The following is a 14308-nucleotide window of genomic DNA, read 5'->3' on the forward strand; positions in this document are numbered from 1 at the left end:
GGAGACCATGGCGATCTGTGACAATTTAAAAAAATTGTGGCGCAATCGCCATCCGTCTCCATTTTTGGCCTCCGAGGCGATTACACTACGGTTTCTCTATGTTCAACCTGCTCTGTAGGCGATAGTGCCACGATAATGCTACGACGCTGCCATGTTTTTGCAGCTTTTCCAAGCCGACGAGACGCACTGCTTCTGCGATCAAAGCGATCGTATTGCGATATTCATACACTAATCAAGACCTCGCTACAACAGTGATACAATTGGAGCGACAGTGATACGTTTACGCCGGGCTCATGCTATGATCTCAAGCGATCGGGGTATAAAATGAGTTTCATGATTGAATTTCTTCAGGCAGATGTCAGTGTCAAACCAACATGGATTATATGCAGAATATGGTTTTACCTTTACATCTTAGCATTCCAGAAACCCCAGGTAGAACCTGATGTGAAATAGCACTATTAGTTAAGTCATCCATTCAATTAAAAGGGTAAAATGTGTATATAATATTAAAGAACCGGCTTACGAGCAAACTACAAATCATATCCTACAATGAGAACATTTTATGAAGATATATTTGAAAATATTATAACTTAATTTACTATCACTGACTTGCAATGGTATATACAAACAATTGAATAAACAGAGTAGATTCGTACTGAGTGTACATGGAAAAATGAATTTTAAATGCTTTTCTCCATGTCCACCCTCTGGTCTGTGCATCACTTTCTTTCATTCATGGTTGGTTCCTGTTACGTAATACTGTAAAAGTGGTAATTTTCATGGGCGATGGGAGCCGCTTTCGATGTGCTTGAGTTACACCTAACGCATTGCTACCCCGTCAGAGTTATGAATGTGGCGTTTTCAATGCACTTGTGAGGTGATTGTGATACGCTCTATAACCACAGTGACCTCGCTATGGAAGTTTTGGACATGTTCAAAACTTCCGTAGCAAGGTCGCCGACCATGGCGATGGTGGCGACCCTCCTCGCTTCTGAACCGCTCATGATACAATGGAGAAGATTTAAAGTAATCAACCCACGATCCGCCGCGCTTTGTCAATTTTTGATGATCGTAGCGGAATTGCTGTCTAGTGAGATAGGAGTATAATTAACTAGAAATGTCGCTATGGCGACTGATGCCTCCGCCATAATGCATGATTCTCCCAATAGGTGTATAGTACAATGTCTTCACAATGTGTGATGACAGTTTCACATAAGTGGCAAAATATTGAAATGACAGGTTTGTCAGAAATATCATGAATGTTCACTTTCCTTGAACTGGGTTTGCTATAATTGTCTAAGAGTGCAGGTACACACAGCGTCCTCGCCAGAAAATGAAGTACGCGTGGCGGAAAAGTGCCGTCAGGTAGTTTGAAATATTTACGCGTGGTGGCTCAAACTGAACACGTGGTCGGGTCGTCGGGAGAAGAAACGGCGCTTACACACCGACATGCGCGTGCGCGAGAAGCATGCAAAAACAAAACAAAACAGAAAGAGAGAGAAAAAGGGACAAAATTGGTGCGATATCGCACTGTCGACTCTGCGTTATAACGTTACAGCTTCGTAGCTAAAAAAATGGTACTAAAAGTGTCCGAAATCATCCCTCCGTTTGTAACAGATTTTATATAATATGCTGGGCTCGACACTAACGGTGGCCCGGGGTCACCAAAAAAAGTCGGATGTTTGCCTTTGCTTTTGGAAATGAAAAGCGGTAACAATCGGCTCCATACGATGTCAAGATAACTGTCGTATGTTTGCTTTTAAATTTCGAAATGAATAACAGTAACATTTAGTTGCGTTCGATGGTAAATTTTATGTTTGATGTTTGCTTTGACATTCGGAAATGAATAGCAATAGTATTCAACTCCGTACGACGATAAAATGAATGCCGGAAGTTTGTTCTTACGTTCGAAAGTAAATAACAATAAAATTTAGCTCCGGAAGATACTGAAATAAATGTCGAATGATCCCTTTGACGTTAGGAAATGAATAACAATACTATTCGACTCCGTACGATGATGAAATAAATGTCTGATGTTTGCTTTTACGTTCGAAAGTAAATAACAATAACTTTCAGTTCCGGAAGATGGTAAAATAAATGTCAGATGAGTTCTTTTACGTTCGTAAGTGAATAGCAGTAATATTCTGCTCCATACGATGCTAAAATAACTGTCGGATGTTTGCTTTTAAATTTCGAAATGAATAACAGTAACGTTCAGCTGCATTTGATGATAAAGTAAATATCTGATGTCTGCCTTGACGTTGAAAAATCAAAAATAGTATAATATTCGGCTCTGTACGATAATAAAATAAATGTCGGATGTTTGCCTTTGCTTTTGGAAATGAACAGCGGTAACAATCGGCTCCATACGATGCAAAGATAACTGTCGGATGTTTGCTTTTAAATTTCGAAAGGAATAACAGTAACATTTAGTTGCGTTCAATGGTAAATTTAACGTTTGATGTTTGCTTTGAAATTCGTAAATGAATTGCAATACACTTTTGTAGTATTCAACTCCGTACGATGATAAAATGAATGCCGGAAGTTTGTTTTTACGTTCGAAAGTAAATAACAATAGAATTTAGCTCCGGAAGATACTAAAATAAATATTGAATGTTTTCCTTTGACGATCGGAAATGAATAACAATTCTATTCAACTCCGTACGATGATGAAATAAACGTCTGATGTTTGCTTTTATGTTCGAAAGTAAATAACAATAACTTTCAGCTCCGGAAGATGGTAAAATAAATGTCAGATGAGTGCTTTTACGTTCGGAAATGAACAGCGGTAACAATCGGCTCCATACGATGCAAAGATAACTGTCGGATGTTTGCTTTTAAATTTCGAAACGAATACAGTAACATTTAGTTGCGTTCGGTGGTAAATTTAATGTTTGATGTTTGCTTTGACGTTCGGAAATGAATAACAATAGTATTCAACTCCGTACGATGATAAAATGAATGCCGGAAATTTGTTTTTACGTTCGAAGGTATAAATAACAATAAAATTTAGCTCCGGAAGAAGCTAAAATAAATATCAGATGAGTGCTTTTACGTTCGGAAGTGAATAGCAGTAATATTCTGCTCCATACGATGCTAAAATAACTGTCGGATGTTTGCTTTTAAATTTCGAAATGAATAACAGTAACGTTCAGCTGCGTTTGATGATAAAGTAAATATCTGATGTCTGCCTTGACATTGAAAAATCAAAAATAGTATAACATTCGGCTCCGTACGATAATAAAATAAATGTCGGATGTTTGCCTTTGATTTTGGAAATGAACAGCGGTAACAATCGGCTCCATACGATGCAAAGATAACTGTCGGATGTTTGCTTTTAAATTTCGAAATGAATAACAGTAACGTTCAGCTGCGTTTGATGATAAAGTAAATATCTGATGTCTGCCTTGACATTGAAAAATCAAAAATAGTATAATATTCGGCTCCGTACGATAATGAAATAAATGTCGGATGTTTGCCTTTGCTTTTGGAAATGAACAGCGGTAACAATCGGCTCCAAACATGCTAAGATAACTGTCGGATGTTTGCATTTAAATTTCGAAATGAATAACAGTGACATTTAGTTGCGTTTGAGGGTAAATCTAATGTTTGATGTTTGCTTTGAAATTCGGAAATGAATTACAATACACTTTTGCAGTATTCAACTCCGTACGATGATAAAATGAATGCTGGAAGTTTGTTTTTACGTTCGAAAGTAAATAACAATAACATTTAGCTCCGGAAGATACTAGAATAAATATCGAATGATCCCTTTGACGTTCGGAAATGAATAACAATACTATTCAACTCCGTACGATGATGAAATAAACGTCTGATGTTTGCTTTTATGTTCGAAAGTAAATAACAATAACTTTCAGCTCCGGAAGATGGTAAAATAAATGTCAGATGAGTGCTTTTACGTTCGGAAATGAACAGCGGTAACAATCGGCTCCATACGATGCAAAGATAACTGTCGGATGTTTGCTTTTAAATTTCGAAACGAATAACAGTAACATTTAGTTACGTTCGGTGGTAAATTTAATGTTTGATGTTTGCTTTGACGTTCGGAAATGAATAACAATAGTATTCAACTCCGTACGATGATAAAATGAATGCCGGAAATTTGTTTTTACGTTCGAAGGTATAAATAACAATAAAATTTAGCTCCGGAAGAAGCTAAAATAAATATCAGATGAGTGCTTTTACGTTCGGAAGTGAATAGCAGTAATATTCAACTCCGTACGATGCTAAAATAACTGTCTGATGTTTGCTTTTAAATTTCGAAATGAATTACAGTAACGTTCAGCTGCGTTTGATAATAAAGTAAATATCTGATATCTGCCTTGACGTTCAAAAATAAAAAAAATAGTATAACATTCGGCTCCGTACGATGCTAAAATAATTTCCAGATGATTCATTTCATTTTTGGAAGTGGACAGCAGTAACATTCGGCTCAGTACGATAATAAAATAATGTCGGATGTTTGCTTTTAAATTTGGAAATGAAAAACGTTAATATTCTGCTCCGTACGATGCTAAAATAAATAACAGATTGTAATTGCTTTTACACTTGGAAATGATTAACGGTATCAATCGGCTCAGTTAGATGCTAAAATAAATAGCGGATGTGTTTTTGCTTTCACGTTCGGAACTGAATAGATAAGGATTTAACATTCATGAAGCTCCGTAAGATGCTAAAATGAATGTCGGTTGTTTGCTTTTAAATTTAAAAATCATTTACGGTATAATTCGGCTCCGTAAGGTGCTAAAATATTAGTAAATGTTGGATGATTGCTTCTACAATCACAAATGAATAACAGTAACTTTCGGCTCTTTACAATGCTAAAACAAATGTCGGATGTTTACAAATGTCTGCAAATGATCCCAATTTCTCATTTCAAACGTAAGTTTTGATCACCTAAATAGGCATTAACTTTTATAGTAATCTATAAGCCTATTTGCTAAATCTTAGAACTCTGAATAACGGTAAGATGATTGATTTTTTTATTCATTTATTTCAGACATGGTATACCTGTATCACTTCAGTCATACTTTCTTTTTATTTGTCTAACGGACCGGTATCACACTGCAACGCTGCGTTAAGCTTAGCTCCGCGTCGCTGAAAATGTGACTTATAGTCTGCGAAATCATCTTTTCTTTTATGACAATAGTGGATACGTATATAACTTAGTAAAGTATCGCTTTGCATCATTTTTTTACACTTTGTTTTGCGTTTCTTTTTCATTTTAAGGATTGCACTGATTTGAAGAAAAAAAGAAAAAGGAAGAAAATATTGGTGCTACTAGCCTATAACGAAGCGTCAACCCACCATAAAAGCTGCGTTTACGTTAACTTTGCGTTGCTGAAAATGTGACTAAAAGTCTTCGTAATTATCTTTCCTTTAATGCAATATTGTTGATACTTGTCACGTAATAAAGTGCAAGTTTGCATCACTTTCATCCTTTATTTTTGTGCGTTTCTTTCTCTATTTCAAGTCTCACACGATTAAGAAGAAAAAATGAGCAAAGGAAGAAGTTTTGAAAAAGAAAAGAAAAAGAAGAAAATATTGATGCAAGTATAACAAAACGGCATCGCGGTATCAAAGCTGCGTTAGCTTAACTTTGCGATGCTGAAAATGTGACTTCCAGTGTCCGAAATTATGTTTTCTTTCATCATACAATGACATAATTGTTGTTATTCATCATGTAACTAAAGTGAAGGTTTGCATCTTTTCATTATTTCCTTTCGTCTCATTTTTTTTTTGTTCTGTTCTTTAAAAATCACGCTATTTAGAAGAATGTGGAAAGAAAACGAAGATGATGAAGAAGAAAAAAATAGTTGCAACTGTCGTAACGAAGCAGCATCCATGCTCTATCAACTCTGCATTTAGTTTAACTAAACGTCTCTGTGAAGTGACTTAAGTGTCCGAAATTCTTTTCTTTCATGACATGATTGTTGATATTTATCACGTGACTAAGAAAAGATTAAAAGAAGAAAGTATTAGTGGAACAAACTGAGCGCAGAGTCAGCGTCCTCGCACTAAATGTGACTTCAAAAAATCTCCGAAATTATCTATTCTTTTATGACAATATTGTGGATACTTATCACTTAATGAAGTGAGAGTTTGCATTGCTTTCATACTTTCTTGTGCGCTATATTAAGTTCTTTTTTTTATTTCAAGGATTACACTGATTTGAAGAAAAATGGAATAAGAAGAAAATATCGGTGCAACAAGATAACAGAAGCCCGGCATCCCGCCATCTGAAAGCTGCGTTTTATCAAAGCTTTCTTGCGTCGCTGAGAATGTGACTTATCTAGAGTTCATTTTATTTTATCATTCAAGAATCGCGAAATTTAAAAGAAAAGAAAAAAAGAGAAAAGAAAAAAAGAGAAAATAACTTAAAAGAATAAAGGATGAGTGGAACGAACTGATCGCAGAGTCCGTGACATCACACTATATCAACGCTTTATGTCACTAAAATGTGGCATTTATAGAGTCCGAACGAAATCATATGATTTCATTTATAATTGTTAGTACTTATCAAGTAATAAAGTGAAGGTTTACATCACATTTTATTCTTTCGTCTATTTTTCCATTATATTATAATATACTTCAAAGATCACGCAATTTAGGAGAACATGCATACGTCTTCGTCTTATTTCATGTCTCCCTCTTTTGCTGTATTTCCCCTCCAATGAATGATGAAAATGAAAATTATGTAATACATGTCTCTCTCACAACAAAAAGAACCACGTGCTAGCAACCTTCGTAAAGTTGAATCTAACTGCTGATTGCTAGCAAAGAATAGCCACCGTGGGGAAATACGACAACAAATAGAAGCGAAAGATAAGCATGCATTCTCTTCGGATCGAAGACGCTTGACATCCTCCCACCCCCCACCCCCCTTTTGCAGAAATTTCCACAAAACCAGGTGCCAGACGCAGGTGCCAGACGAAAGAATGCGCGCACTAGAATTCTGTTAATAAACAGAGTGTAAATAGCCTGGAAATATCGATCGAAGAACTAGCTCGAGAATAGAATTAAAGGAATCATTACAAGGATCATGATTCTATTAATTTAGTCTTTCTTTTGGCCCATAGTAGAAGCATCGAACAGTCGATCATACAATACATAATCCGGGATAACAGTGTATACTTGATTATTTTAGATGTTCCTGAACTATAGAAAGGGATTGATTAATCACTCGATTTATTGAATCACAGAAAGACAGTAATTATGAAAGGACACGTCTCGATTGCAGACAGAAATTCACTACGAGTATGTGATATGCAGCCACTACCCGATTAGACAGTAAAATCACGACAATTTCAGGCTCTTAAGACTGCGTATTACTTTTCAAAGCTTGAAAGAATTTCACCTGTGAACTGTGACGGTCCACTATATACGGAGATGATTTGGCTATCAACATTCGTTTGTTTCTCGTTTTGTTATGTCTTGTCTGTTTGTTTGCTTGCTTGCTTTTGTTTGGTTTTGTTTTTGCTCGTACAAGACATGACGATTTCTTCGTATCGAATGTAAACTGTTGCCGCAATCAAGCCATAAAGCGCAGCTGCGGCGCATTCGATTTATTGAACTTGAAGTAGCCTCAAACAAGGCAAGAGCACATGGCACGTGTTTCGCACATCGGCACATCGACACACAGCGAGACATTTAGCAATCATCGTTATGGCAGACAATCTGATTTCAATCATGGGAAAAGAAACTGGAATACTTGGGAAAATGATGATGTTTAAAATCAAATCAAATTAAAAAAAAGCCTATTATAAAAACGCATGGCTTATTCTGAGTTCTAAGATTCAACATAGGTTTATAGATTGTTATAAAAGTTGATGCCAATTTAGGTGGTCAAAACTTACGTTTGAAATGAGAAAGTGGGAGCATTATTTTGTAGACATTAAAATGTAAACATGCGACATTTGCTTTAGCATTGTAAATAGCCGAAAGTTACCGTTATTCATTTCTGATTGTAAAAGCAATCATCCAACATTTACAAGTATTTTAGCACCTTACAGAGCCGAATGTTATACCGTTAATCATTTTCAAATGTAAAAGCAAACAACCGACATTCATTTTAGCATCTTACAGAGCAGAATGTTATCCCTATTCAGTTCCAAACGTGAAAGGAAACATCCGTTATTTATTTTAGCATCTAACTGAGCCGATTGATACCGTTAATCATTTCCAAATGTAAAAGCAACAATCTGTTATTTATCTTAGCATGTACGGAGCAGAATATTTCCGTTATATTCATTTCCAAATTTAAAAGCAAACATCCGACATTATTTTATTTCATCATCGTACAGAGCCGAATGTTACTGTTGCCCTCATCCGAAAGTGAAATGAATCATCTGACAATTATTTCAGCATCCTACAGAGCCGAATGTTACTGCTATTCACTTCCAAACGTAAAAGCAGTCATCTGACATTTATTTTGGCATCATATCCGGATCCGAATGTTATTGCTATTTACTTTCGAAAGTAAAAGCAAACATCCGACATTTATTCAATCATCATACGGAGTTAAATATTATTGCTATTCATTTCCGAACATCAAAGGGATCATTCGATATTTATTTTAGCATCTTCCGGAGCTGAATGTTATTGCCATTTACTTTCGAACGTAAAAGCAAACATCCGGCATTTATTTTATCATCGTACGGAGTTGAATATTATTGTTATTCTTTTCCGAACGTCAAAGCAAACATGCGACATTTATTTTAGCATCTTCCGGAGCTGAATGTTATTGCTATCTACTTTCGAACATGAGAGCAAACATCATACATGTGTTTTATTATCGTACGGAGTTGAATATCATTGTTATTCATTTCTGAACGACAAAGAGGTCATCCGACATTGATTTTAGCATCTTACGGAGCCGATTGTTTGATAACGCTGTTCATTTCCAAAAGTAAAGGCAAATAACCGAAAAAAAGGAGGTTGAAACGTATGAAATAAAAAAAAAATACGAATTTTAGAGCTGCTGAGTACAATACTAGTTTGTGCTTCCAAACATTGGCAGCTTTGCTTGCTGGATCACTCGCACATGGCTCGATCTGCGATCTGCTGCTCCGGGGATTGCGCGCGTACACGTGTAGTAACAGTGGCATGCAACTCACAGTGATCGGAGAGAAGCGCCCGTAAATTTTCTGCACCGGAATCTCGGTGAACGTGGTGCGCTGCACCTGCGTATGCTGGCAAGCAAAGTGGAATCGGTAATAGGTCGACCGCGTGCGATGCGGGTACATCGCACACGATCGACGATCTTGCCGTTTAAGCAAGCGCCGAGCAAGTAACTGTCGAGCATGCGTTCGAAGGAAACTGCAAAAGATTTATTTTTTTTTTAATGGGAAACATGAAAAAATGGGGAAGGAAGATAACAAAAACTCTGAAGATTACGCGTGGTAGTCCAAATTTACGCGTGGCGCAAAATTGGTCGCCACAATTTACGCGTGGCGCAAAATTGGCTGCCACAATTCACGCGTGGCGCGCCCGCCACGCGTAAAACGCCTGGCGAGGACGTTGGGTACACATATTTGGGGAATTGAGAATTTTTACTTGACTTCTGACCGACCCTTTTATAAGTTAAATGCATTGAGTAATTTCCAAGGTATGAAGAAAGAGTGTAATTACAGTACAAAATAGACTTTTTGGGGGGTATTGAAATCTGGCCTTTGACCTTCTGGCTGGAAATTTCCCAGAGAATCTCCATTAGGTAATGCATGTATATATCAAGTTTTAAAACTAATAATGCAGGCATTGCATATACTAGTATATGAGGGAAATAGTAAAATTTTGAGGAGTTGGCCTTGAGCTTTGACCCCTGACTATTGACCCATGACACCTAAATTCCCTAGATAATCCCTGCCAGTCAGTACATGCGTATGTACCAAGTTCCAAGAAGATACATTGAACCATTTGCGAGAAAAGTGATATTGCAACATTTTCACCTAACCTTTGACCTTTTGACCTTTGACCTTATGGCATGAAACTCTCTCTGGAGAATCTTTACACAGTAGTACTTGTCTACACTAAGTTTCAAGAAAATACCTTCGGGCATTGCATAGATATGGGGGAAATAGCAACATTTTTAGCATTTGACCTTGACCTTTTGACCCTTGACCTCTAGCCAATGTCACTAAAATCTACTCAACTAATTTCCCCATCATACATCATCCTTGGACCAAGTTTGGTGAAAGCTGCTTTATCCAGTTTTGAGTTATCACGTAAACAGATAAATTTTTGGATTTGACCTTGATCTTTGACCTTTGACCTCTGTCCGATTTCACTAAAAAACTAATCAACTAATTTAATTGTCCCATCATACATCATCCTCCAACAAAGTTTGGTGAAATTTGCTCAATCCAGTCTTGAGTTATCGCGTAAACGGATACAATTTCATGATTTGACCTTGATCTTTGACCTTTGGCCTTCGGCTGACTTCACCCAAAATCTAATCAAGTAATTGCCCCATCATACTTTATACTTGGACCAAGTTTGGTAAAATTCCAGTCAATATTACTCAAGTTATTGCGTAAACGAAAGCGGACGGACGTACGGACGGACGGACGGACGAACGGACGGACAACCCGAAAACATAATGCCTCCGGCACCACTTCATGGCGGAGGCATAAAACATTAAATTTCAGTCATTGATGTCTTCACAGCACTAACTTAGCTCTATTTTTTCCATTTGACAGAAGAAGATAAAAAATTCCAGAGTTTAGGGATGCTGAGGCTTCAACCCTCCCCCCCCCCCCAACCCCTCCTTCGGTGGGTGGGGGGCTCTTTTTTTTTTTTTATTAGGATCATATTACCACAAACATGCTATGTGGCTAGTTTGGTGTAAATCCATCAAAGATTTTTCAAGTAAAGATGCTGAAAATGTGGAACATTTCCCAGCGTTTGCACAATTCCCGGCTCCAACTCCCCCCCCCCCCCCTCCCGATAGGAGGACCCGAGTTCAAATCCTGCCCAGTGCTTACGTCCTTGGACAAGATGTTTTTACCCACTAAGTCCCTCTTGACCCAGGTGTAAAATGGGTACCTGCCAATGCCAGGGTAATAATAATAGCAGGGCCCTCTGGTAGAGCAGTGGCAACATTGAAGAGGCTACCCTGGGTAAATAAGACCTTATTATCATTATTATTATCATTATTATTATCATTATTGTCATTATCATCACTATCACTTCTGGTTTTAGAGAAGATTTTTAAATATTCTCTCTTTTTTTTGGGGGGGGGCATGGTGCTCATTTGAACAAATTGAGATCCTATCCCCCTAGGGATGCTCCCTGCCAAATTTGGTGAAAATCATGGGGTTTTCGAGAAGAAGATAAAAACATATAAAGGTTATGCACAACGCAGGCCCGGACAGTGAGTAATCACAATAGCCCACCTGAGCCTTCAGCTCAGGTGAGCTAATAAGAGGAAGTAATCAACATGACAGAAAAATACAGTCACCTAGGCACACATGGAGACGGCAGCACACAGACACAGAAACAACAAATTGATGTAAAGACACTCAGGTAAAATCATATGGAATAGATGACAACCAGTGAAAGAGATAGTAGTAGTAGTAGTACAATGTGTACCTGGTTCTTCATAAGGGTTTCAAACTCCTTCGCCAGACCTGATAGGCTGAGCCAGTGCAGACCTGGAACCAGATGTAGAATCTTGGCAAACATATGGATGATTCTTAGATCAAGGTCAACACTCTCAAGAATGCCAGGATGTAGAACCTGCATAAATAGATGAAACATGTCACTTTAAAATATTCTTCTATACTTTCAAACCATTAATGGACAGGCAACAACATGAACAGGAAACCCCTAGCTTGTAATGCTTTGGTGTGACAGCAGCTGCCATGGGCTGCTTCAACTAGCAACTACTAGTCCTTAAACACATTTGTATATAAATTTGAACTCTAAACTTTGTATTATACATTGTACTCGACATTGTACATACATACATAGGGTGGATGTATGTATCAAATTCATCATGGCTTCATATCCAAATGAAGTCATACTCCAATATCATTCACGATTGCTCCATTACAATGGATTAACCATTAATTACTTCTACCCTGTTGTTAACCAATTGAGGACGGACTGATTTTGCTACAACACGCATTTCCCAAGACACTCACCTAAATATACTCGGGACTCAAGCCATATCCTTGTTTGAAAGCCCCGATACCAGTGTTACACTATGTTATTCTGAAGGTTTGCTATTCCAAAGGTTCACAATGCCAAATGTTTGTTATTCAGAACATTTGTTTTTAGAACTATCACTAAATGTGATTAATACCCCCATCTAAAACTGAGGGAGTTAGTTCATTCCACGATATTTTCGTAATAATAATGATAATGGAGTCTTGTAATGCGCCATGTCTGTCACACAGTGGCACTCCTGGCGCAGTAAGGTAAGACCTCCTCTCACATTGCTTCATTCAGGAAAAGATCCCAACTGATAAAAAAAAAAAACAAGCACACATTAACTGAAATAAAAAGGTCTTGAGTTCCCTCTTGAACAGAGGGAATGAGGTCTCCACTCTCAGTTTCAAAGGCAAGGAGTTCCAGAGAGAAGAGTCAGACTGGGTGAAAACTCTGTCGCCCCATGAATGATGGGTACAAGGAACTCGAAGGGTGTGAGCAGTGGATGAACGAAGAAATCTAGTTGGTTTGTACTTATGGAATAGTTCCTGAAGGTAGCTGGGTGCTGTGCCATGAAAAGAACGGAAAACCAGGATCAAGATCTTGTAGACAATTCATTTGTCAACGGGAAGCCAGTGTAATTGGTCGAGGACGTGAGAGATGTGTGAAGTTTTCTTCATTAGAGTTACTAGTCTAGCAGCAGAGTTCTGGAGCAGCTGGAGGCGATGTATTTGGTAGTCTGGTAGGTTTATCAGGATCCTATTTGCAAAGTCAAGACGAGAAGATATAAGAGAATGAACCAAGCATTCAGTTGTCTTAGGAGAGAGATACTTGCGAATGTGCGATAAATTTTGCAACTGAAATCTCACTCCTCTGAACAGTGGAAATGTGGTCACTGAAAGTCATACCTGAATCAATGACAACACCCAGGTTTCGGCATTTTTTCTTAGGGTAGATATCCAAGTCTCCAATTCAGATTCGTACATTCTTTATTGAAAAATACAGTCAACCTCGCGTAGGTCGACATAATCGGGACTGAGCAAAACACGTCGACATACGCGAAAGTTGACATTTTGTTGACTTATAAATGAAAACTAATTTCCCCTGTACAGAGTAAGATTTGGATTGTGATGTGGGTCGCTATCCAAATCTCATTCCTTTTGCCGTTGAAATATGCCTGATGTATCTTAGCAACGATCCTATTTTAGTTCATGAATAATCTCGCGCGGATACTAAGGTAACGACACCGCACAATTGCCCAATCTCTAGAGAGATTTTGAGAGAGCAGGATCGGAAACCTTGGCCCGTTTCTAGAAACTTTGTTTTAAACTAAATTTGAAACATCAAACGCAATTCCCCAAATTGCATGCAACTTTGCGGTTTAAATTCAAGTGCGTTGCTGAAAAGATATGCGTGTGAATTCGTATGATTCTGTCGACATGATTTTTCAGTGCCGACTGAGTTGAAATATGTATGATTTTCCTTCTCTAAGTCGCAATATTTGTTTTGCTTAAATTCTATTGCCATACTCTGAAAAAGAATTGTTCTCGTGCTCCGATTCGCGACAGTATCGATCTGTACAGCACGAACCCATCTGAAAAAAGGAAAATGTGTTAATCCGAAAACAACATTTTATTTTCGGATGAACTATCCTTTGTAAAAACAGACCTCTTTCCATTGTCAGACTAATTTAACTTTGGACTGAGATTTAAACCTTCGGCATAGTGAACTGTAACAATTTATTACCATTTTTTCATCGATATTCCGTGAAGTTGCATAAGTTTCAGTACTTTGAAACGTGTAAATGTTGCGATGTCTTTCCCCTGCTACTCCCCCAAGTTCGGTCGCGGCGAAAATTCCGTTTGATACTGTATACGCTATAATTTTCGCGTACATAAATTTTCGCGAATTGCCGATGTCACACATTTTCGCGAGTGGTTAAATTCGCGATTGGGGGACCAGAGAAAATATGAAGTGGCAAAGAAAGTGTGAATTTTCAACTTACTAGCATATAAGAATGACACTGCATGAAAAAGACTTGCCAAACTCTGCGAACTAGTAAGTCAGAATTCAACATTTTTGAAGTGTTTAAGTCCATCGCGCTAGATTTCTGACGAGTGGTCCCCTTGCGATAATG

At 37.8% G+C, this 14308-nt stretch overlaps 1 protein-coding gene across 4 annotated transcripts in view; it reads right to left on the reverse strand.

Moving 5' to 3' along the window:
• The window catches only part of LOC139710004 (uncharacterized aarF domain-containing protein kinase 2-like), a 150481-nt gene that overhangs the window by 93423 nt on the left and 42750 nt on the right, over window positions 1-14308 (reverse strand). For all 4 annotated transcript variants that reach the window (XM_071621955.1, XM_071621956.1, XM_071621954.1 and 1 more), the window contains exon 4: window positions 11611-11757. In XM_071621955.1, coding sequence (XP_071478056.1) covers window positions 11611-11757 — 147 coding nt within the window. The remainder of the gene's footprint in view (window positions 1-11610; window positions 11758-14308) is intronic.

This window comes from Diadema antillarum, unplaced genomic scaffold, assembly GCF_040938485.1.
Source record: "Diadema antillarum isolate AM-2024a unplaced genomic scaffold, OU_Dant_1.0 seq00001488_RagTag, whole genome shotgun sequence".
Taxonomy (NCBI): Eukaryota; Metazoa; Echinodermata; class Echinoidea; order Diadematoida; family Diadematidae; genus Diadema; species Diadema antillarum.